Source organism: Tamandua tetradactyla, chromosome 11 (assembly GCF_023851605.1).
Source record: "Tamandua tetradactyla isolate mTamTet1 chromosome 11, mTamTet1.pri, whole genome shotgun sequence".
Classification (NCBI taxonomy): Eukaryota; Metazoa; Chordata; class Mammalia; order Pilosa; family Myrmecophagidae; genus Tamandua; species Tamandua tetradactyla.
Window position 1 is genome coordinate 73,264,439 of NC_135337.1, and position 25,501 is coordinate 73,289,939.

The 25,501-nt window shown below is 49.6% G+C and overlaps 1 protein-coding gene across 1 annotated transcript in view; it reads right to left on the reverse strand.

The window, feature by feature from the left end:
* Nucleotides 1-8,959: 8,959 nt before the first annotated feature.
* The window catches only part of THBS2 (thrombospondin 2), a 32,720-nt gene continuing 16,178 nt past the window's right edge, over nt 8,960-25,501 (reverse strand). Inside the window, exons 10-22 of the mRNA XM_077120880.1 lie at nt 25,188-25,361; nt 24,213-24,340; nt 23,984-24,136; nt 23,363-23,581; nt 20,871-20,978; nt 19,303-19,462; nt 17,779-17,897; nt 16,749-16,983; nt 14,901-15,128; nt 13,580-13,851; nt 13,267-13,364; nt 11,828-11,967; nt 8,960-11,099 (exon numbers count right to left, since the gene is read on the reverse strand). Of these exons, the coding sequence (XP_076976995.1) occupies nt 11,092-11,099; nt 11,828-11,967; nt 13,267-13,364; nt 13,580-13,851; nt 14,901-15,128; nt 16,749-16,983; nt 17,779-17,897; nt 19,303-19,462; nt 20,871-20,978; nt 23,363-23,581; nt 23,984-24,136; nt 24,213-24,340; nt 25,188-25,361 (2,042 nt within the window). The 3' untranslated portion in view covers nt 8,960-11,091. The remainder of the gene's footprint in view (nt 11,100-11,827; nt 11,968-13,266; nt 13,365-13,579; nt 13,852-14,900; nt 15,129-16,748; nt 16,984-17,778; nt 17,898-19,302; nt 19,463-20,870; nt 20,979-23,362; nt 23,582-23,983; nt 24,137-24,212; nt 24,341-25,187; nt 25,362-25,501) is intronic.

The following is a 25,501-nucleotide window of genomic DNA, read 5'->3' on the forward strand; positions in this document are numbered from 1 at the left end:
CCCACCCCCTACCATATGCCCTGGAATCAGCATCCAAGGCCGTTTCCCAAGCCTCGCCCTTTGTCCCACCAGGAACAGATTTTAGAGTAGAGGCTTAGCTACCTCTGATTATACCTCTTGGAGTCCTTGAAACAAGGATGGCAAATCCTGGTTGTTTGTCAGGTTCCAGTTAAATGTAGGTGCTTACAGGGCCGTAGCCAGTCAGCCCGTCTACACAGACTCCCATAAACCTTGGGTGAGAGACGAGTGCTGGCAGGAATTGGCCAGATACCCTCGAACCTCTGAAATTTTGGTTGTTTTTTGAAGTGTGAGCAGTCATGCAAGGATTGTACCCTTTACCTGAAAAATCTGATCTAACTTGAGATATTTAGAGTCAAAATTGCATTGCAGTTGGTGTCAGAATTGGTTGGACCATCTTAATAAAATTGAATCTTCCAGTCCATGAGCATTGGATGTACTTCCATTTACTTAGAATTATTTTCAGCAATTTTCTGTAGTTTTCAGGGTGCAAGTCTTTCATTACCTTGATTGAATCTTGAATGAATTTATCCCTAGACATTTCATTTGGGGAAGATGCTACTGTTCTTCTGAATAGACTCCTTGTGGATAAAACTATTTTCTTAAATTCCTTTTCAGATCACTCATTGCTGGTATATACAAATGCAGCTTTTTTTTGCATTTTTATTGAGATTATATTCACACACCATACAAACCATCCAAAGTGTACACTCAATGGCTTATAGTATCATCACATAGTTGCACATATATCCTCATGATTAATTTTAGAATATTTTCATTACTCCAGAACAGAAGTGAGTGTAAAAAATAAAACCCAAATCCTCCCATACCCCTTTTCCCCACCTATTGTTGACCCATAGTATTGGTGTGATACATTTGTTACTGTTGGTGAAAGAGTATTAAGAGATTACCGTTTACTCTAGCCCACAGTTTGCAGTAGGTGCATTTTCCACACATAGCCCTCGATTGCTGACTCCTTTTATAGTGTGCATCTGCTCTGGTTCATGAAAGAATGTTTTCCTATTTGTGCAGCTGATCACAAACATCCTCGAGCACTGTGGAGTCACTGTGTTATACATCCGCAGGTGTCAACCCCCAACTTTCCTTTTGGTGACATACATGGCTCTGAACTTCCCCTTTTCACCACATCCACACACCATCCAGCACCATTATTTATTCTCACAATGACGCACTATCATCACCTCCATTCATTTCCAAGGGCTGAAGTTCAGCCTAGTTAAATCTTCTGCCCATAGTAAGCAACCACTCCCCATTTGTTAGCCTCATTCTTTATCCTGGTAATCTATACTCTGTATTTTATAGGTTTATGTAGCATAATTAGTTCATATCAGTGAGATCATACAATATTTTCTTTTGTGTCTGGCTTATTTAACTTAACATAATGTCCTCAAGGATTGTCCACGTTGTCACGGGCTTCAGGACTTCTTACTGCTCAATAATACATTATCGTACGTCTAGACCACAGTCTGTTTATCCACTCATCTGCTGACGGACACTCGGGATGTTTCCATCTTTTGGCAGCTGTGAATAGTGTCACTGTAAACATCACTGTGAAAACGTCTGTTTGTGTCCCTGCTTTCAAACCTTCTAAGTGTATCCAAGTAGCGGGATTGCCAAATGCTAAGGCAATTCTACGCTCAGCTTCCTGAGGAACCACCAAACCGTCTTCGCAGCAGCTGCACCATGTTACATTCCCACCAGCAGAGAATGAATGCTCTCCTTGCCCCCATCCTCCCCAACACTTGTAGTTTCCTGTTGGTTTAGTAGCAGCCATGCTAGCAGGTGTGAGATGACCTCTCATTGTGGTTTTTGATTTGCATTTCCCCAATAGCTAGGAGAGCTGAGCATCTTTTCATGTGCTTTTTAGCCATCTTTATTTCCTCTTTGGAAAAATGTCTATCCATGTCTTTTGCCCATTTTTTAATTTGGTTGTTTATCTTTTTATTATTGAATTTTAGGATTTCCTTATATATTCTGGATTTTAAACGCTCATCAGATATATGACTCCCAAAGATTTTCTCCCATTGAGTCTGCTACTTTTTCATTCCCTTGACAAAGTCCTTTGAAGGGGTCCTCTTTCATTCTTTTGGATATGGGCCCCCATAACATTTATTGAAGAGACTGTTCTGTCTTAGTTGAGTGGATTTGGGGCCCTTGTTAAAAATCAATTGACCAGGTGCATGGGTGGTTCCATGGTAGAATATTCACTTTCTATGCGGGAGACCCGGGTTCAATTCCCAGACCATGTACTCCCCCCAAAGAAAAAAAATCAGCTGACCATGGATCTAGAGCTCCATTTCTGAACTCTCAGTTTGGCTCCATTGATCAGTATGTCCATCTTTGTGTCAGTATCATGTGGTTTTGGCTGCTGTGGTTCTGTATTACGCTTTAAAGTCCAGGAGCATGAGTCCTACCAATTCACTCTTCTTTTTCAATATGTTTCCAACTAGTTGCCACTCCTTATCATTCCAAATAAATCTGACAATTAGCTTTTCCATTTCTGCAATGTAAGCTGTTGGAAATTTAGTTAATATTGCACTGAATCTGTAAACCAATTTCGGTAAAATTGACATCTTTACAACATTTTACCTTCAAGTCCATTTAGGTTTTCTTTGACTTCTTTCAACCATGTTTTGTAGTTTCCTGTATACAGATCCTTTCTGTCCTTGCTTAAGTTTATTCCCACATACTTGATTCTTTTAGTTGCGATTATAAATGGATTTTTTTCATTTCTTCGTCAGCTAACTTATTCCTACTGTACTGACTTTTGTGTGTTGATCTTGTCTCTTTCCACTTTGCTGAATTTGTTTATTAGCTCGAGTATCTTTGTCATAGTTTCTTGGGGGATTTTCTAAATACAGAATCATGTTGTTTGTAAATAGTGAAAGTTTTACTTCTTTCCTTCCGATTTGGATGTCTTTTATTTCTTTTTCTTACGTATTTGATCTAGTTAGAGAACTCTTAGCAGAGTGTTGAATGAAAGCGGTGACAGTGGGCATCCTTGTCTTGTTCCTGGTGTGAGAGAGAAAGCTTTCATTTGCTCACCATTGATACAACGATAGATGTGAATTTATCATATATGTCCTCTCTCATGTTGAAGAAGTTTCCTTCAATTTCTGCCTTTCAAATGTTTTTTATAAAAAAAAAATGTTTTGTATCAAGAAAGGATGCTGGGTTTTGTCAAATGCCTTTTCTGCATCAATCAATTTGTTGATGCATTGTATTACACTAAATGATTTTCTTGTGTTGACCCTCCCTTGCATACCTGAAATAAAACCCACTCCGTCATGGTGTATAATTCTTTTAATGTGATATTGGATTCAATTTGCAAGTATTTTATTGAGGATTTTTGCATTTGTATTCATTAGAGACATTGGTCTGTAGATTTCTTTTCTTATAGTATCTTTATACAGCTTTGGGTTAGGGTGATATTGGCTTCATAGCATGAGTTAGGTAGTGTTCTCTCTTCTTCAGTTTTTTGGAAGACTTTGAACAGGATTGGTATTAATTCGTCTTGGAATGCTTGGTAAAATTTGCCTGTGAAGCCATCTGGTTCTGGGCTTTTCTTTGCTATTAGGTTTTTGATGAGCTATTCAATCTTTTACTTGTGATTGGTCTGTTGAGTCTTCTATTTCTTCTTGAGTCAGTGTACGTTGTTAGTGCTTCTAGGAAGTTGTCCATTTCCTCCAAGTTGTCTATTTGTTGGCATGCAGTTGTTCAGTATATCCCCTTATGATCTTCTTAATTTCTTCAGTATCCATGGTAATGACACTGCTTTCATTTTTTTATTTTATTTATTTGCATCTTCTCTCTTTTGTCTTTATCAGTCTGAGTACTTGTTGATTTTACTAATTTTCTCAAAGAACCAACTTCCGGTATTATTGATTCTCTGTATTTTTTTTTATTCTCCCTTTCATTAATTTCTGCTCTAATCTTTGTTATGTCTTTTAGCTTGCTTTGTTTGCTGTTCTTTCTCTAGTTTGTCCAGTGGTTCAGTTAGGTAATTGATTTTAGGTCTTTCTTTCTTTTTAATGTAGGTATTTAGAGCTATTAATTTCCCTCTCAGCACCCTTTGGTTAATTCCCATAGGTTTTGAGGTATTGTGTTCTTGTTTTTATTGGTCTTGAGGTATTTACTGATTTCTGTGACAACTTTTCTGACTGATCGATTTGTTTAAGAACATGTTGCTTAACTTCCATTTCTTTGTGAGAGTTCTGGTTCTCTGGTTGTTATTGATTTCCATCTTTATTACATTAGCATCAGAGATTGTATAATTTCAATCCTTTTAAATTTATTAAGATCTGTTTTGTGTTCTCACAAAACAGCATGTGTTCTCTACTGGAGAATGTTCCATCAGCACTTGAGAAGAATGTATATCTTGCTGTTTTGGGGTGCAGTGTTATATACATATGTTTTGGTCTAGTTCATTGATAATATAATTCAAGTTCTATATGACCTTATTTATCTTGTGTTTAAATGTTCTATCTATTGGAGAGTGGTGTACTGAAGTCTCTCACTATTATTGTAGAGATGTTAATTACTCCCTTCAGTTTTGCCAGTGTTTTCCTCATGTACTTTCGGGTAGCTTAGTATAGTGTATAAATATTTATAATTTTTATTTTCCCTTAATGAATTGCCCTTTTATTAATATATGGTGTCCTTATTTGTCTCTTAAACATTTTTGCCTTTGAAGTCTATTTTGTCTGATATCAGTATAGTTACCCCAGCTTTTTTAATTGATTTCTGCTTGCATAGAACATCCTTTACAATTCTTTCACTTTCAATCTATTCATATCTTTGGGTCTAAAATGAGTCTTTTGTAAGTAGCATAAAACTATATTGTATTCTTTTATCCATTTTGCCAAACTATGTCTTCTGATGGGGGAATTTAAGCCATTAGCATTCAATATTATCACTATAATAGCCATCTTTACTTCCAGCATTGTATCCTTTGGCTTTTATTTGCCAAGTCTATTATTTTTTTTTGTATATTTTCATCCTTTCAGTTACCCTTCCTGATAATCATCAGTTTTATACTCTCCTCCAAGCATCTCTCTCGTATTTATTTATTTATTTATTGCTGGCAGAACTCCCTTTAGTATTTCTTACAAAGCAGGTCTGTTTTTAATAAACTCTATCAGGTTTTGTTTAACTATGAATATTTTAAGCTCTCCCTCACATTTTAAACATTTTTTTTATTGTGAAATAAAACATATATACAAAACAGTGATAAATTTCAAAGTACATTTGAACAAGTAGTTTTAGGACATATTTCAAAGTATGGTACAGGTTACAGTTCCACCATTTCAGGTGTTTCCTTCTAACTGCTCTAAGACACTGGAAACTACAAAGAAATATCAATATAACGAATCAGTAGCCACACTCATTTGTTAAATCCTATCTTCTCTGATGTATCACCTCCTTCTTCTTTGATCATTCTCCCACTCTTTGGGGTTTTTTTCCCTCCCTCATTTTTGAAGAACAGCTTAGCATGGACAAAGTATTCTTCAGCGGCAATTTTTCTCTTTCAGTATCTTAAATACATCACACCACTGCCTTCTTGCTTCCATGGCATCTGATGAGAAGTCAGCACCGAGCTGTAGTGGCTTCCCTTGGATGTGGTGAATTGCTTTTCTCCTGCTGCTTTCAGGATTCTCCCCTTCTCTTTGGCATTTGACAGTCTGATTAGTGTGTGTCTTTGAGTGGGTCTTTTTGGGTTTATTCTGTTTGGGGTATTTAGGCTTCTTGGATTGCATATTTATGTCTTTTATAAGGGTTGGGAAATTTTCAACCATTATATCCTCAAATATCCATCCCAGCCTTTTACCCTTTTCTTCTCCTTCTGAGACACCTGTAATGCGTGTATTTGTATATTTCAAGTTGTCAATCATTTTCTTGTGACCCAGTTCAATTTTTTCCATTTCAGTTGCTCTGTCTCCCAGTTCACATATATTTTCTTCTGTCTCTTCAAATCTGCTGTTGTATATCTCTAGAATATTTTTTATTTCATCTACAGTTTCTTTCATTTCCATAATGCTACTTTTCTATGTAATCTCTCAAATTCTTTATTCTCTCCTAGTGTCTTATCATCTTTTATCACATTAACCACCTCATTGAAATTACTTAGGGGATTTGTTTGAAATCTTTGCTTTGTTGTTTCAAATTCTGTATTTCTTCAGACTTTTTACTTTGATCATTTGGTTTGGGCATATCTTCTTGTTTCTTGAAGTGTCGTATCCTTTTTTGTTGGTTTCTGGGCATCTGATGATCTCGATAAGGTTTATTTGGAAAGTTAGTTTCCCTCTTCTCTGGTTTTTTTCTGACTGGGTGTTTGTGGTGGGTTTCCTTGGACACGGGTCCGTCAGTATTTCTCAATGCACTGGGACCACTGTTCATTCTACAGGGTTGTCCCCAGACCAAAGGGCTGTGGCACGGTCAGGGAGGCTGGTCAGCCCGCACATCCCAGAGGGCCCAGGCTGTGGGCCTGCTGTCCTTTTTCACTGGCCATCAGTTGAGATGGAGCTTCCGGATGCTCCCAGGCCACTGCCAGGAGGCAGGACACAGGTGGCTCGGGGCCAGGTGATCCCTGAGGCTGCAGTGCAGCTCAGCCACTTGCACAGCCTGGACAGTAGGGCAGCGGGGCGGCGGAGGAGCAGCCCCGAGCTGCTGGCCTCAGCTGGAACCAGGCTGGTGAGGACTGCCGCAGACCGGAAGGGAGGGACCAGTGCCTGGCTGAGCCCAGCACCCTGACCTGCTGCAGTGACCCCTCCCACGTCCTGAGCCCCAGAGCCGGCACTGGCAGCCCCGGAGTGGTGGGTGTGCGCTCTGCCTGCCCGCAGCCCACGTCCTCCAAAGTCTTCGCAGCTGACTCCTGAATGTTGATCTTATTCTCTGCAACTTCTCCAGATTCCCAGCTTTCTTATCCCAGAAGAATATGGCATCACATAAGAAAGCGCTTGGCACTTAAAACTGAGTTACATTCTAGCAGTGGGTTTTAGAAGAGTCAGGAAACCACACTCCTTATTTCAAAAGCACGGTCACCTATTTGAGCATCTATCCAGCACAGTGAAGATTAGCCAGTCCTCGCCGCCAGGCTGCTGACTGGGCACAAGGGTGTTCTAGTCATCCCCCAGCCCGTTCCACACACAGAGGCTCCTGTGTACCCTAAGAATGAGCTGGCTGATGGATTAATTACTGGATTGCTTTCCAGTTCAGCTCTCACAAGTACCGTCTGGCTGAATTTACTCCCTAGTCTGGTATAATCTCCAGTTTCTAGAACTAGATCTCAAAAACTCATGTCGAGTGAAATAAGCCAACAGAAAAAGACAACTATTACATGAACTCTTCTATATGAAATGCTTAGAGTGATGGAATTCATGGAGACAGGAGGCAGATTAGCACTTATGAGGGGCGGGGGTGGGGAGCGGTGATGGGGGCAGTACTGAACAAGTGCAGAGTTTCTGTTTGGGGTGATGAAAAAGTTTTGGAAACAGATGGTAGTGAGGGTAGCACAATATTGAGATATAATTCATGTCACTGAATTGTATGCATGAAAGTGGCAACAGGGGAAAGTTTGTGCTTACATGTACTATGATAATATAATTTTTAAAAAATTATCACTTGATTGAGGGTTGTAATTTTACATTGCATGTTAAAACCCTAAAGCACAAGGAAAGGAGAGAGAAATAATGAAGGAGTTTCTCTCACACTAAATTGTCAGATTCTACGTAGAAATTGCAACAATAAGATACATGTGAAAGGCAGAAAATGTTATGGACAGCTCATTTATTAAAAATTAGTCCTAAAAGGAAAACGTTCTGAAACAACTGGCGGCATTGAAAGGGAAAGCAGCAGCCTCTCAGGTAACCTGTGTTTTTAAATAAATTACAGAAAAAAAAATGGAATGCATCATAATTTTAATGCCTGACTGCTAAGCTTCACTATGTATAATTTTTGTTTCATGAGTAAAATGTACATTTAGGATTCCTTAAAAGTTACCCATGATTCACCAAATCACTTCCCTTAGTATTTTATTTCTAAACTTTTCAAAGCTTCTTGATTTATATATGTAGGGTTAGCCTTGTCAACCATTTTTTGTAAGAAAACCCACCCATTTTACAACCCAAATCAGAACCTGTGACATTCAGTTCACGCCCTGTACCTCAACACCTGTTCCTGTCTCACCGCTTCACTGTTTGACTCACTCCATCCTGCAGCCAAACTCAGCCAAATATACTTGCTTTTCTTTTCAATCTCTCTCTCTCTCTCTCTCTCTCTCAGCTACTCCCCATGTCTTCCTCTCAATTTTTCTCCTATATATGCCTCCACCATAATATTCATGAATCCCCAAAAAGCACTTGGGAACTGCCCAGAAATACCAATGCTACCATGTTGTTCTTTCTCTTCTCCTGTTGATAAGCATGAGACTTTAAACATTGAAAAAATGTATGCTAACTAAGCCTCTTGCTCTCTTGCTCTCTTTGCCTCTCTCTGATTTGGAATGAGAATGGGTCAAGACAAGTACAGCCTGTATTAGTGAGAGGCGTCCCTTGTTACACTTTTCCTGAATCAGTTCACTGATGCTTGCCAAAATCCACTGCAAAATTCTCTTCCCTGAAAAAATCTCTTCCCTTGTTTAACAATGAGAAGCAGAAAGAGGGATGAATTGCTACATGACTGCATCACATGTTAACAGTGGGGGGTTCAGCAGGATAGAATGAGAAGTGCGTTAAATAGCAACTCTCACAAGGACCCATAAGCATGTATTTTACCTGTGAATGGTAAAAGGGGAAAAACCTGTAATCAAGCAACAAGCTTTCTTAGGTTAGAGGAAGCAAAACTTTAATTCCTCCGTATTTGAATTTTTCTCCCTTCCCCCCAAAAGAAAACCTGCCAATTATTTTCAAAAAAGGGAGAGTGATTCATTTGCAGAAAACCTTTATACAATTTATTACCTGTTATTAATGTTCAAAGTATAAAAATGAGGATCTAGCTGAATGTAGGACTTCGGTGGTGAAATTTTGACCATGTGAACAAATAAATAAATATTTACAGTCTTTGGCAAAACAAATGAAGTTTCATTAACTTGTACGAAACATCTGTTTTTAGGAAAAAAACATAAATAATTTACAAAAAATATGGTACATTCTAAATATTAACATCATCATCCCCACACCATTGAATGGTCATATCAAACAAAACCAAAACAGAAAACCTGCACAGTCTCCACAACCGGTCCATTTAATGAAGTCCCCAACCTCTGGTTGGCTCCAGGAATACAGTTCCACACACGAAAACAAAACAAAAAAAAGTGCATCAAAACAACAAAAACAACCTCAAAGGGAAAAACAACATAATTGTGTCAAAATGAAACTGCAGTGTGTAATTAAGATCAAAGCCATGGGTCCTTTCTATTGGACATAAAAATGAGATCATTGTTGACAGAAATGGGAGAAAGATGAGCCCCCCATTAACAGACAAGAAAAACTTCTTTTATTAAATCCCTTATGTGGAATAGGATTAACTAATTATCCTGCAGGAAGATTATGCAACTTAAAGCACAAAGAAATCAAACCTGGGTATATTACCACATTGCTGATTAGTTGGTGTGTCTGGTAGGACTAAATTCTGATATGCAGCAATCAACTTCTTAAAAAATCCTATATACAGCAGATAGTATGTAAAATACATTGCATTAAAGTTATCAGCAACAGCATATATTAAGGTTCCATTTACAAATTCTTCAACATTATTCATTCTGTTACATTTTACAGCATGCTTTATTATGACAACATAGTATCATCAACCCTTATATTCTGAAAGGCACATATTTTGCTGTAACCATTATCTATATTATAGTATATATACATATTATAACATACTGTTGTATGTTTATTTCTAGAAATTATACTACATATGTATTACTGGGCATACTTAAAATAAATTATTGGGGAATGGAGCTGCATTCCATATTCATTCAATAAATATTAACAAAATATTTATAACTGGAACCTTAAGAAATGTGTTACCAAGTCAGGTAAAAGCAACTTTTTCATCATTTGCAAAGCCTAGAATAGGAATCAACGCCAAAGAGCATTTGCTGATTTGACTACTTGTCTGTTTTCCAGTAATGGAAATTGGGAAAGAAGCTTAAGCAAATATTCTGCTGAGAAGAATGCAAAATCAAATTACAGTTGCCAAGAGTTCTCTCAGCACGGCACCAGCGAGAGTGACCAACTTAAGCTAAGGTACTTTGCCCAGCTAAACTTATATGAAGTTTTGCCATTAGCAGGTTCACGTTTGGAGCCAAGCTAAGTCCATATCGCAAAGATATTCCTTTCTTGACAAAGCTGCATCTGTGCAGAATGTAAGGAGATCCATAAGAGAATCAGGGTGGAGAGTATTGTAACAATTCACTTGGGGAGTTATTTTTGTGTTCCCATTAAAACACAGACGACGTAGGGTTTTGTGCCCCGACATTGTCCCGTGTTAGTCCACAGGCTCACATGCTGTCATCGTCTAACCCTCTCCTTGTTGTAGTTTTGCTGCAGCCTCGCGTTGGCCCTTCTTTATATAATTGACCTAATGGGATTTGTGTATTATTGTAAAATAGCTCTAATCCAAGAATACTGATAACTTTAGGCACTGAAAATGGTTAAACACTATTTTTCCTGCTCAATTTATGATAATGGCTAATGCACAGTATTCCCTTCAACTCCATATACATATTAAATGCAATAAGTAATTACATTTTATATGTAAACGTCATCTTTTTAAACACACAAGAAAAACAACAACGTGACGTCATGCTCTGTTTTCATTCCACAGAAAGTCTCCTACGTTATCAAGCGGCTTCCCTGTGGTGGGTGGAATGTGCATCTGTGCGCCGCGGGCGTTTACCCTTGGGAGGCACGTGGGCTAGGAGTCGACGGCAGGAGGTGAGCAGGGAGGAGGAGGTGCTGCTGAAGGGAGAGGCTGGAAGCACCAGGACGCGCTGGCGAGTCTGGGTAAGTCAGCGTGTACAGTACGTCGCTGGGGGTGCAGCAGGGCTCGTTAGGCATCTAAAACACAAGTAGTAACTGCATTAGGACCTCCAGACCAGGGCTTTGCTTTGTTTTGTTTTGTGCGGCCTGTGTCATCCACCACGTGGGTGGATGAGTGGATGGATGGAAACATGAAACGTTTTGAAAGGCAGCCAAAAAGAGGGAAGAGAAGACAACCAGAGGCAAGCAGACGAATCAAAGCACTTGCTTTCCTTTGATCTCTTTATTATCCCCATGATTTTCATGTGAGATTTTGGAGAAACACCCTGAGCCTTACTTTCCTCCTCTGTAGAAGAGGGAGGCTTCGTGTCTTCTTAAAGACATGGGGTTGGACCAGAGGTTCTCCATTTCCCTCCTGGCCCGTAATGGTGTGCCTCATATTCGCTGCCGAAGAAACAACTACAAAGAAAGGCCTCCCCACCTCCTTCCGTCCCCCTCTCTCCTTCCCTCCCCCTCCCTCCTTCCTGCTTCCTTCCTTTTCTCTTAATTTTCATCAAGGGCAGCAATCTCCAACACTCCGTGCCCAAGGAGGTAAAGAAAAGAAGGGAGGCCGTGGGATCTCGTCCATGGGGCGGAGCCTGTGAGCGGCTGGAAGGGTTTGCCCTGCCTGAAGCAGAGGGACAGCAACCAAGGCCCCGGAAAATGGGTGCTGTGCTCAGCAGGGCGTCTGCTGGGGTGTGCTGCCCCACCGCAGTCCTGAGCTCCTACGAAAGGAGGCGCGCTGCTGCCCGCGGTCGGAGACCCACCTCGGCACTCGTATCTGAGGTCGGAGAAGTAGACCATCTCCTGGGAGAAGACGAACAGCCCCAGGCGCCCCCCTGCGTAGGTCTGGTCGTAGATGGGCCCCGAGTCAGCCATCACCTGCTTGCCTTCATGGACTAAAACCCTGAGAAAGGAGAAAGGGGGTGGGGAGGTGCGGCCTCTGTGGAGCCCGTCCCCAAATGGCTGGGGCTGCTGGAGAGGATCTGGGAGCCCCCGCAAGAGCTGTGGCCCCAAGAGCTGGGACCCCGAGAGCCAGGACCCCGAGAGCCGGGATCCTGAGCACCTGCCTGTGCGCAGGGGGCAGCACAGCCAGTGGGACGACGTGTCATTTCTTTTGACAGCTGCGGGCCAGAGCTGCCCAGCAGACATGTGCTCTGCTGGTCACTCTCCTGCACAGTGCAGCCCCGCGGCCCCCAGCTCCCCCCAGGTACTGAGACTCCATGGCCCGCTGTCCCCTACCCCTCTGTCCCCCACCCCTCTGTCCCCTGCCCCGCTGTCCCCTGCCCCTCTGTCCCCCGCCCCTCTGTCCCCTGCCCCGCTGTCCCCTGCCCCTCTGTCCCCTGCCCCTCTGCCCCCCGCCCCTCTGTCCCCTGCCCCACTGTCCCTTGCCCCTCTGTCCCCTGCCCCTCTGCCCCCCGCCCCTCTGTCCCCTGCCCTGCTGTCCCATGCCCCTCTGTCCCCCGCCCCTCTGCCCCTGCCCTGTTGTCCCCTGCCCCTCTGTCCCCTCCCCCGCTGTCCCCTGCCCTGCTGTCCCCTGCCCTGCTGTCCCGCAGCCCCTGGGACACCAGGCCCCGCGCCCCTGCCTGGAGACGGGGGCTCTTCCCCGGAGTCAAGGCAACAGAAGCAAGCAAGGGACCCTCGCGGCTCTCCCCACGGGCAGCCACCACGGAGTGACCTGCGCAGGTGGGTCACTGCCACCGATGCGGGCATTTCTGCTGTTGAGAAGGAGCCCAGCTGGACACTATTTCCTATTAACTAAGTTTAACTGTGGAAACAAATAAAATGTGCAAATTTTGTTTGAATCAAAATCGATTATAAATGCTATCGCTCTAAGAAACAAAATCATACTGAAAGGACATTTGTGAATGTATGTTTTAGAGGCCTGGAGTAAAGAAGAGCGTGTCCCCCGGAGGCCTGAGCACGTGCCCCCGCGCGGGCGCCTGGATGCGAGTTTCTTCCCCGACCGGCTCGCATGCCGGGGTCGCCGTCCTCCTCCTCCTCCTCACGTCAGCAACACGCGTCTCAGGCCCCCTCTTTCAATGATATTTTTAAGTAAATAATATACAAGAGATGTGCGGGCAGAAGAGAGAAGGTATTTAAAACTGAAAACCCAGAGGGGCACGCAGTCCGGATTAACTCGGGTTCCTTTGTCGGTGACTCTTCCCACGTGGCGCAGCAAGTGGACAGACAGAAGGGGCCTCACCTGATGTAGCCCGTCTTCGGCCGGTGGGTCAGGTGCCACCTGTAGGCCGTGTAGTCCTTCCAGCCGATGTTCTTGGGGTCGTGCCACAGCGTGCGCACCTGCGGGGAAAGGCCGTGGACGTCGGCCCCTGGCCCAGCCTCGGCTGCCAGGCAGCCAGCGGGGCGCCTCCCATGTGAGTCCACCCACAGTGCCTAGGGCGGAGGCGGCGGCCTGAGCCTCCCCCATGGGCATGCGCCGGGTTCGAGGAATGTGCGGTGCCATCGAGCAGCCCCGCCTGCAGCTGCGCCCCAGACGCGGGCCCAGCGCCGCTCACCTGCCCGGCCGTGTTCCCCGTGTGCCACAGCGCGTTGCGCAGGTGCTCCCCGGTCCCGGTCGTGGAGTTCACCACCTTGAGCGACACGCCCGAGTAGCCGTAGGCGCGCGTGGGCTTGTCCTCCCAGTAGGTCTGGGTCACCTGCTTCCACATGACCACGTAGAACCGGCTGCTGGACTGGTAGCCGAACACGAAGCCCGCGTAGTCGTCGTCCCGGTCCGTGTTCACGTAGAAGGTGCCGCTGAAGTCCACGGACCCGAACTCGTCGAAGCCTGGGTCCCAGGGACAAGCGGGCCTGGTCACAGGCATGGACGGAGGCCCCGACACCGCCGTGGTCAGCTCAGCGCCACCGTCCACCCCACAGCCTGAGGTCCTGAGTTCCGTGTGCCTGAGCCTAGCGGCCGCTGATAAAATGCTGCAAGTCTGCACAGAGCTGGGCACCACCACGTCCAAACCACGAGACAGTCTCAAGTGTGAATTATCTGGCCTGGCCTGGCCATGTCCATGCGAAGACGTGGGCAGCTACTTCACCCTCTGACCTCCATTTGCTACATGTCCTCCACTAACCCACCCCCCGACCTTTAGGAGCTGCGTGACCTCCACTAGCCCACCCCCCGACCTTTAGGAGCGTGTGACCTCCACTAACCCACCCCCTGACCTTTAGGAGCTGCGTGACCTCCACTAACCCACCCCCGACCTTCAGGAGCTGCGTGACCTCCACTAACCCACCACCGACCTTCAGGAGCTGCGTGTCCTCCACTAGCCCACACCATGACCTCTGGGAGCTGCGTGTCCTCCACTAGCCCACACCATGACCTCTGGGAGCTGCGTGTCCTCCACTAGCCCACCCCCGACCTTCAGGAGCTGCGTGTCCTCCACTAGCCCACCCCCCGACCTTTAGGAGCGTGTGTCCTCCACTAACCCACCCCCCGACCTTTAGGAGCTGCGTGACCTCCACTAGCCCACCCCCCGACCTTTAGGAGCTGCGTGTCCTCCACTAGCCCACACCGTGACCTCTGGGAGCTGCGTGTCCTCCACTAGCCCACACCGTGACCTCTGGGAGCTGCGTGTCCTCCACTAGCCCACACCGTGACCTCTGGGAGCTGCGTGTCCTCCACTAGCCCACACCGTGACCTCTGGGAGCTGCGTGTCCTCCACTAGCCCACACCGTGACCTCTGGGAGCTGCGTGTCCTCCACTAGCCCACACCGTGACCTCTGGGAGCTGTGTGTCCTCCACTAACCCACCCCATGACCCTCAGGCACTGCCGTGCGCTCCTGGCCCTCCAGCCCCTTGTGGCATGTGTGGCCTCAGAGTCTCACCCACAGCGATGCCAGGGTCCGAGTTGGCCGTCTGGACCAGCTCCTTGCCCTGGTGGCGAATGACCCAGTTGGGGTCGATCTGCGTGGTCCCCTTCGGGTCCAGATGCACCATCTGGAAGTTCCTGAAGTCGGTTTCGCTGATGGCATTGTTCTCAGGACACACGTCGTCAATGTCAGGGACGCTGTCGTTGTCAAAATCGTCTTTACAGATGTCACCCCGCCCATCACCTAGTCACAGCAGACAGAAGTAAGAGAGAAGACAAGAGCAGAATTGGTTATCAGCCACTGACTTCCTTTGCATGTCTGAGAAAAGTTGGTACGTTATTCTCTGAAAATTCAAATGCCTTGTAATGTTTTGTAGATTGTGCAGTTGACACTTAAAATGATGCTGAAGAGCATAAATGATTATAAGTAATGCAGCAAAGGGTACGTGAAATCCAATTCGCCTGAGCCATTACGTCTCACCTCGTTCTGAGCTGAGTCTGAACGACGGTCAAGTTTTATCAAGCAGAATTCCCAGCCTTCTGTTCCTATAATTTTTAGAACTGTGAGTACCTCCTTTCCTCATCTTCTCTCTGTCATCTGTTCAGTCTTTAAGGCAGAGCGGCTATGCGAGTGATTCCCCCGAGGAGATGCGGACCCCCCTTTTGTGGAGGCTTCCTGTCAGCCATTCAGGGTGGCTCTGGGGACTGGCGCCGAAGTGTGCCTTGAGCCCCTCTGTGCACCAGCAAGGGCAGAGCGCGTCTGCCTGGCCTCACGGCTCACCCAGCCTTGGTCATATAAACAGCCACACAGGCAGGTTACGACTTACTAAGTTAGCCCACTTCAGTGCCTGTTGTTCTAGGAGAGAAACTCATCAAGTTTGAATCTCCCGTTACATTCTTTAAGTTCTTTTTCAGCTCTGCTCAGTAACATGTATTGCACACTTACTGCCTGCAGGCTCAGTGTCACATGTCAGGAAATTATGTTAACACTTGCGTGCTCCCGCGCGCGTGTCAGCTTCTCAGGTCGGCAGCCAGTCTGCGGGGGTGGGGACGCGCAAAGCCAGCTCCCGGCCTGAGTAGCCGGGTAAGGGAGGTCACTGCCCCATCGGGTCCCGCTCCGGTTTCTGTTGAATTCCCGTTGAGAGGTTCTCAGAGGTCATCTGAGCTGCACCTCAGGCCCCGCGTGTCCCATGCACTCCTCCGCGTGTTCACGGACGCGCAGCTCCTGCCACGGGGCTCACCATGACGGTTTTAACTTCCTCACTTTCCGCATTCTAGAGACCCTTGTTTATATCCACCGCTGGGCCAACTGTTGCTTCCCTTTGTATTTCATCCTCCTGTGGTTTGTTTTTTTTTGCCTAACCCCCTGAAAAATACAACTTCCTTGTCACCTCCCGGTCATACTATGCCGTCACCGCTTCATCCTACATCATTTCTTTCCTAAAGGTGTCAAAGTTCTGAGCACTATGGAGACACCGATACCTTTATCATCCCAGCAAACAACACACACTTGGAGCGTGTCACCCGTCGGCTGACAGGCCCGGCCAAAGGCCACGAGTGTCCCAGAAAGTCAGGCAGAAACAAAGCCCCAAGGCAAAGCTGGTCTCGCCTGTGTCTCCCACACAGATGCGGCTGGGACAGAGGTGAGCGTGGCGCGCGGTGTGGCCTGGGCAGCTGCCCCCCCACGGGGCCCCCACTTCCTTCCCCCCGCCGCCCTCCTCACTGTGGGGCCTCCACCACCCTCCCCTCCACCCCATAACCCCTGGTCCCCCCTGCCCCCCACATCCCACCCCTACCCCCAATCCCCACACCCTGTACCCCAAACACCCCCCACACACCGCCGCCTGCCCCTCTCCACACCCACCGTCTGTGTCCTCCTGGCCGGGGTTGGGCACCAGCCGGCAGTTATCCCTGTCGTCAGGGACGCCATCATTGTCGTCGTCAGAGTCGCAGGCGTCGCCCTGGCCGTCGCCGTCGTGGTCGGCCTGGTTGGCATTGGGGATGTAGGGACAGTTGTCCTGGTTGTTCTGGTGGCCGTCCTCATCGATGTCCTCGTTGTGATCGCACTGGTCGCCAACGAGGTCATTGTCCACATCGGTCTGAGCAGGCAGAGCAAATACAGAAGGGGTGTGTGCCTGGGGCCTTGGCACGAGCACAACGGGGGGTACAGGGAGCACGGTGGGGGGATATGGGGGGCACTGTGGGGGTATGGGGAGCACGGTTGGGGAATGGGGAGCATAGTGGAGGATGGGGAACACAGTGTGGGGGGTACAGGGAGCAGAGTGTGGGGGTGTGGGGAGCATGGTGTGGGGGGTATGGGGAGCAGAGTGTGGGGGTATGGGGAGCACGGTGTGGAGCAAGGAGCACAGTGGGGGAATGGGGAGCACAGTGGGGGTTCACCCCATTCCCAAGCTGCAGTGGAAGTATGGTGTGAGGGAACGCCCCATTCAGGGGTGGGAGGCTGAGCCCCAGAGACGAATGGCCAGCTCGAGGCCCCACATCAAGGAGAACTTCACTGACACCAGGACTGCAGCCCAGGGCTGGCCCTGCCAGGCTCACTGTCCACAGGGCACATCTCACATAGGGCCTGTGCCTTCTCCAGGAACACTGCCCCTTCCCCAGTCCAAATGCCTCCCGCCACCACCCGCTGCAGCCCGTGAGCCCTGCTGGCAGGCCCAGTCCCACCTGCCTCCTCTTGAGAAGAGAGGCCTGGGGCAGGCCCGGCCTCACTTCCCAAGGCAATGCCCACTTCCGCCTTGGACACCAGACCCGAGGCCACGCCTGGCCCAGAGCTCAGGCTTTCCGACAACTCCGTGTCACCGCGTCCCAGCTGCGCTTGCGGCCACCCACAGGCCCAGGACATGGAGGAGCCCTTGGGCCGCCCTGGCCGGTACCTGATCAGGATTGTGCACCAGGGGGCAGTTGTCGCAGTGGTCGCCCACCCCATCGCCATCAGTGTCCGTTTGCTCAGTGTTGTAAACGTAGGGGCAGTTGTCCCGCTCGTTGAAGACGTCTGCAGCATGAGAGAAGCCATAGCCCCACAAGCTCAGAGTGCGTCTCGTGTGCCCTATCACACCGGACAATTTAGGACCAGAATGTCCTTTAAAAACCAATCTAAGATCCTGGAAGCATATACGCCTTATTAGATCCGCAGGCAAATATATGCCACGTTTCCCTTTAAAATTCAAATGTCCTTACTTTAAACAGAACTGAGTCCTGGCGATGGCCAGGTAGGGCCAAGCACGCGGAGCTGTGAATGTGCTCGGACCACCTTCTCTGAGCTTACCGTACAGATCATTTCCCTTCAGTATCTACGTGGCAGCCTGAGTTCCTGGGCAGGGAGGGGCCTCCCCAGGCCCTGCTGCCGCTTGATGTGTGCACATGAGTAGGGGAGGAGCGGAGGCAGATTTATAGAATTTCCAGATGCAATACGAGAAACACGGAGATAGAGAAAGATTCTGTGAATATGAGAGTTGTGGAGGGACCGGAGTCAGCGCGGACGGCTGCGCAGCCGCTGGGAAGGGGCGCAACCGACAGCACCCACATCCCCGTCCGCAGCGCGGCAGGGCGGGGCCAGGCAGAGCCAAAGCGCTCTCTCCTCGCCTCAGTCAAGCGGACTCCAAGGAGGAGGTGCCCAAACAGAAGGGGTCAGTGTCAGGAGAGAAAGGGTCCCCTAAAACCACGGGGCCGGTTGCTGTGGAAGCAGAAGCGGAGCTAAAGGCTGGGAAAAGCCGGATGCACAGAACGCAGCAGGCGGCCCGCGGGGCCCCAGCTGGAGGCTGACCGAAGGCTGGGGCGGGGGAGCCCCCAGGGCGACGGCGCAGGCTGGCAGCGGGCACGCGGCTTCACCTGCCTAGCTGGCTGCGGCCTGGTTGGTCTCCACACGCACTCTGGGAAGGAACAAACAAGGCAGGCCTTGCCGCGCTGGGTTCACCGGGCCACCGGGGGCTTCAGGTAGCGCGGCCCTACTTCCTGCTCCGCTGGCCCTGTGAGCGCGGAGGGCCCTGGGCGCCCTGCACCGCGGCAGCTCCCGGAGGCCCCTGGGACGCCTCGGAAAGACCGGCAGGAGGACAGGAGAGGTGGCGCGGTAAAGCTACGTGGCGGGATCACACCTGTTTCAGAAGCCTAGCCCGACTGGAGGAGGAGAGAGTGAGCTTTGGAAGGAGGTGTGCACCAGAGGAAACGCCACAGCGGAGAATAAAAGCAGAGCACGGGGAGACCGGAAGACACGAGTCCGCAGCCTTCCGAGAGCATCCCTCCCTCTGACGTGAGGAGCGCACGGCCCGAGGGCAGTTTTGTGGATTCTTCTATCTTATAAGGCCACGTAGGTGAGCTGAATTTGCCCAGCAAGCTCGGAGGGCAGCACGGCGCCCGGATCCCATGAGTGCAGTGCGCATGCTGGCGCGTGAGGGACTGACCGTCTCCGTCGATGTCCACCGAGCAGGCGTCGCCCTCCCCGTCGTTGTTGGTGTCGATCTGAGCAGGGTTGTGCACGTAAGGGCAGTTGTCACAGCGGTCACCAACCTCGTCCTTGTCATAGTCAGCTTGGCGGGGGTTGAACAGAAGCTGACAATTGTCCTAGAAAAGAAGAGGGGAGGGTTTAGCAATAAGGCGTAGATGCTTGCTGGGTTGCTTGTGAAATTCCTCAGCACTGGTGAGTCATTTGCTCCAAGCAGATCAGAGTAATTGTGCCAGATTGAAAGGATCATGTACCCTAGAAAAGCCATGTTTTAATCCTGAGCCAGTCTTGTGGGAACAACTGTTTGTTTTAATCCCTAATCAATAATGTAGATTGGAAACTTGATTAGATTGTCTCCATGGAGATGTAACTCACCCTCTTATGGGTAGTAACCTTTCATTAGAGGGAGAGGTGACTCCACCCACTGCAGGGGGGTCTTGATTAGTTTACTGAGTCCTTTAAAGGGGGAAGCATTCTGGAGCAAGCTCCAGAACGAGAGGAGAGCCACAGAGTAGTCACAAGAGTGACGAGAGCCACCAGAGCCCACGCAACTGGAGACCTTTGGAGATGTAGGAGGTAAACGCCCCCAGGGGAAGCTTCATGAAACGAGAAACTGGGAGAGAAAGTTAGCTGACATCCATCACCATGTTTGCCACATGCCTTTCCAGTTGGGAGAAAAACTATGAACTTCATCGGCCTTCTTGAACCAAGGTTTTTTCCCCTGGATGCCGTAGATTGGACATTTTATATACTTGCTTTAATTGGGACATTTTCTCAGCCTTAGTACTGTAAACTAGCAACTTATTAAATTCCCCTTTTTAAAAGCTATTTCAGTTCTGGTATATTGCATTCCAGCTGCTAGCAAACTAGAATAATAATCAATCGAGAAACAAATTCAAACAAATAAAGCCAATTAACTATTTAAAGGCTTGCTTGATGTCACATTATATTACAATTATTTATGCATCTGTCTCCTGTTAGGAATGTTGTAGCTTGCTTGGACAAAGATGATATACCCAGAGCATTAGATGAGGATGCACAGTAAATGCCAAATGAATGAATGTCCCAACAAAGGAGACAACGAAGCAGTGAAATACAGATGTGAATAAAAAGTTAAGTTATGCATCCCTGCTCATGCCGCAGTATGTCGGCATTTGTTGATCATTTGTGTTCTACAACGATTTCCTTGGGTGAACAGTAGCATTTTAGTCTGGCTGTAAAGCCCCAGGCATGACTTTCCGCTCACAGATGCCCATCACTGGCACCGTCGTGAGGAAGGGAAGTATTGCAGCTACATTTTATGAAACTCAAACTAACCAAACTATAGCAAAGCACCTGAGCAGGTCACCCCGACAGCTCCCTGCTCTGGCTAACCAGCGTCTGCAACCGACCAGCCCTCCCTGTCAGTGACTGTTAAGAGTTATTTATGCACAGATACTTGTCAAGATAACGGTATTTCCAAGGCTTTTTAGCACGGAGCAATCTTCTCCATTTCTTGGCGCCCCCGAGCGGCACAGGAGCCCCTACCTTCTCGTCTCTCACGCCGTCATTGTCATCGTCGTCGTCGCAGCCATCGCCAATTCCATCTTTGTCAAAATCCTCCTGCCCAGAATTAGGCAGATGGGGGCAGTTGTCCTGTCATTACATAAAATAGAGTGGTTATGAGAACATTCTAAAAAGGCTCCTTCTCTCCGAAACATGGGTAAAATAAAATAATTATAGAGAGCTGAAGAAGTAAATGTTAGACATTCGTTTGTGCTCAACTGAAAGCATAAGAATAAGCGATATTCTGCCAACGTGGTGAGAGGCATATGCAGGTCTTTTAAAGTATTTCCCTAGAAATTAGGTCCCTACTGCTAGAAAAAAGAGACAAAGGGAACTTGTTTTCTGAGCCCTGGATTCTTGTAAAGTTGCCGGGCAACTTCAGAAATAAGCAGAGAACACAGAACAATTCCCCTACAAAAGTGTAAGGGCAGGCAAGAGTATTTAGTGTCCCCTTTCCTTCCCACAACCTTTGACTCATTAATTAAATGCCAACGTGTATTGTCTTGTGACCCTCATAACCGAGAGGTCTCAGAGAAAAGAGGCCCTGGAGGGTGTAGGCTGTCTGTTCGGAAACTGAGGGTGAGAGCGGCTCTCTGCAGTGCATGGCCAACGCATGTAAATAAACAAGTGGAGTCATTCCACTTTCACCAACTACACTACAGTGCAAAGCTGAGCTGAGCAGCTGCTGATAACTTGAGAGAACTGGAGGTATCAGGAAAGGGTGGGCAGTGACGGATGGTCTCGAGTGCACTGACATCTTCACTGCAGAACCACAGCTTCAGGCCAAGCATGGCACATGGAGGCTCCTGCTCGAGCCCAAGTGCAAAGCAGTGATGAAGTGGGGAGCCCGGGGGCCAGTCCGGGGGTGCTGCGAGAGTCCCGGGCAGGGGGGGTGGGGCGAGCTGACACGAGGCAGGATCAGCCCCCAGCGCCAGCAAGCAGGGAACCTTTCAGATGAGCTCTCGGGGCGTCTCATTTACAGTCTGACTCTGACATTGTTTGTCCTTGAAAAGCACATATGTATGTGGGAGTCAAGGTGAGCCATTTTTGAAGTAAGTTTCTGCCTGGAATTTTACAAAGATAGAAACTGAGAATGTCCTTAGAGGTTGTGGCCTTGACCTCAGGGACCTCCCGTTGTCTGTGCTGTGGCCGAGGCATGGCTGACCGCTAATGGGATCTGTGCCGAGAGCTCGTCCAATGGGCACCGCCCCCAGCCGGGCGAACATGCTGCTATGGGACAAGGAGGAACAGGGAGAGACAGGGAGAGACAAGGAGGGGCAGGGAGGGGCAGGGAGAGACGGGGAGGGGAGGGGAGGGGCAGGCCACGGTGGGAGACCCGCCCGCTCACTGCAAGGCATAATCATTGTTTGGGTCGCAGTATCTCTAAGCGACTGGGACTGAAAAGGATAATTCAAAGGAAGCATTCTTAAATTCACAAAACGCAGTGAATACTAAATAAGCCATTGCGCATTCAGGTGTTGTGGAGGCTGCAGCGTGGGCCGCTGGGGCTCCAGGATCTGGGGTGTCTGTGCGGCCGGCTGAAGGCTCCCCCTCAGGGCCCACACCCACTCCCTGTGTGTGCGCCACCCCCCCCCCCCCCCAGCATAAGGCGGATCAAACTAGCACTCCAGAGAGGAGGGGCTCCCCTACGCCCTCCACCTGGGCCTCGACACCTCATAGGAATCGTCAGGACAGGGGCAGGGTTTTGACAGACACAGGGAGGAGAAGGTTCTGGAAGGATGGAGGCAGAGCTGGGGTGCTGCAGCACGAGCTAACACAGCCACGGAGGCCCCGCGGCACCAGACACCAGGAAGGCCGGGCACTGCCCATGAGCCTCTGTGCAGCCTGGCCCCGCTGCAGCGCATCTCTGGACCTCCAGCCTTGGAGGAATGGGACAGTGGACGCTCAAGCACCAGGATGGGCCACTTGTATAATGAGGCCGTTACAGCTTCTAGGGGTCCCGTTCTCCCAGGGGCTGCGTTGCTTCCTTATCCTCCAGTACACTTGGGTCTTGTGAATTTAAAACATGGGTCTAATTCACCAAAGACACTTTACTTCTCTACTGTCCCCACAAACCGTGGGCCCCACATCGTGCCGTCTTCACGCCTATGGCTCACGGATCTCAAGACTCTTCATCCGTTCTACGTTTTTTAAGGCTGCTCCCTCCCCGTCCCCACAACGAGCAGGGTCACCGTGTGACCAGTTGTTACGAATGAAGGGACCTGCACGGAGAGCTGGAAAAATGGCGCACAGGTGCACCAGCCGGGGCAGCCGGCGGCTCTCAGGGCCTCCGCACCCAGGCGTGGGCAGCCGCACTCTGCACCGCCCACCGTGGCCACGCTACAGAAGCCTGAAGGCGCCAGGGGATGAGCCTGTGGACAGCTTACGATGCCACATCAGCCTCAGACGCCCCCCAGGGGAAAGGTGGGCACGGCCCCAGGAGGAGAGGCGCGGCCCCAGCCCACCCGCCTCACCTGGCTGCAGTGGTAGGAGGAGTTGGCCGCACACACCAGCCCCTGGTTGGGCCAGCCGTCCAGGTCTGTATCCTCGCCACAGATGAGCCCGTCGCCTGCATAGCCCGTCTGGCACTCGCACTTGAACATGGGGTCACTGTGGTGGCCCAGGTAGATGCACTCCGCGTGCTTGTGGCAGGTGTGCGTCTGGTCCCGGCAGGGGTTCGCGGGCTCGCACACCTGTGGGGCGGGCAGGCTGTATGGGTCTCCAGCCGCATCCGATGTGCGGTGCGAAGGCGCGGACTGCCTGCGGGCTCCAACGTGCAGTAAGCAGGGACCCCAAGCCCTGCTTTCTCCGCATGGGGTGTGAAACGCTTTGATTTCACAGAGCGACACAAATCGTATTTCTGAGCCCACAGAAGGCTTAAAAGGTGATATTACTGGGATAAAAAAAGCGTGTTGACCCGACCCTCATGGGTTCTTCACGTTAAAACTCACACCTGACAGAATCAGCTGTGGCAGATGGCCGTCCTGGCGTGGGCAACGCCGTCCTACCCCCAGCGTGCGGCCCCTCTGCCTCCCGCCCCCGAACCCGGGCACCTGCATGGCCCTCCCGGTGCTGGGCTTCGAGCCATCGCTCACCTGCTTGTCCGCCCTGGCGGCCTCCAGGCCGACCCCGAAAGGCTGGCTGCCCCTGTAGCGAGGGGGGCACGGCAGGCAGTGGAAGCCTGGGCTGGTGTTGACACAGCGCGGGGCCGTGGCCGAGGAGAAGCAGACGTCTGCCACCGCGGCGCACTGCAGGGAGACACAGGGCTGAGCTCGCCAGCCGCCACCCACTGAGGGAGGCCGCGCTGCCCAGCCGGATGCCCACCTCGTCCAGGTCCTCGCAGTGGGTGCCGTTGCCCAGGAAGCCCAATGGGCACGCGCCGCATGACCACGAGCCGTCAGGGAAGCTGCTGCAGGCCGCTCCGGGGAAGCACGGGTTGGACAAGCAGCCATCTGCGGAGAGGAGGCCAGGCCTCCTGTGAGCTCGTGGCCCAGCGAGGGTACAGCCCTGGCACCTGGGTCCAGCGGCCACACTCAGGGGGGCAGCTACAAGAGTGGGTCAGGCAGGGACGTTTGGGCGATACGCTATGTGTGAGGAGAGCACACGCGGAAGTTAAACCACGACGATTCCTAAGTGGACGAAGCAGACGTTTGGAGAGAGTGTGCACATCGCGATCCCTGCGATGGGCAGGTCCAGTGTCACACCGCAGGGTTTGTTTCTACCTAGAACTACTGAAAAAACATAAAAGCATTTATCTCTGTGTGTTGAGAATGAATTATTTTTCTTCTTTACTAGGTTATCTATATATTTTCCAAAACGTTTACACTTCTAATAAGGAAAAAAGCAGTTAAGGCTTGAAATGCCCAGGTTCCAGTTTGGAATGATGGAATGTTTAGGGGCTGGATGACAGCAATGGCAGCGCGGCATGGGGAACGCAACAGCACTGAAACCCCTGAGCGTGGCTCAAAGGGGAAGTGACCTATGGCAGCAGAATAAATTAAAGCACATGGGCTGCACAGCACAAATGCTGAGCCCCAAGCTGACAGCACAGCTGAAAGGACATGCCTCGCCCACCAGCACAGCACCCCTTAACACCCGTGGGACCCTGCACTCAGTGCCTGATTGCTCTGTACCCCACAACTTCTCTAAGAGGGAGGGACAGTCAGCAGGGAGGAAAAGAGGAAGGAAAGAGAGGGAAAGCCAGCAGGAAGGAAAAGAGGAGAAATGCAGGCGTCCTATGGCAGCCCTTCAGATTGAGCTGTGGGCGGCAGGCAGGCACCCGCCGTCCTGTGCACCCACCGACCGGGCAGCTGCGTCTGTTGCATATCTGGTGCTCCTTCACATCACCCACGCAGTCCTGCCCTCCATGCTGCGGCTCGGGGCTGTTGCAGACCCGCGTCCGCTCCCGAATGCCTCCAGCACAGGTGACGGTGCATGCCGACCACGGGGACCAGGGGCTCCAGCGGCCGTCCACTGCAAGGTGGGCAGGCAGGGAAGCACAGAGATGGTCACCAAGGGTGGGAGATGTCCCTCTGCCCCGAACGCACCACACACCAGGGAAAGCTGGCTTCCTTCCCTCCTGGCTGGACTACAAGCAAGAAAGGGGCTGTGCC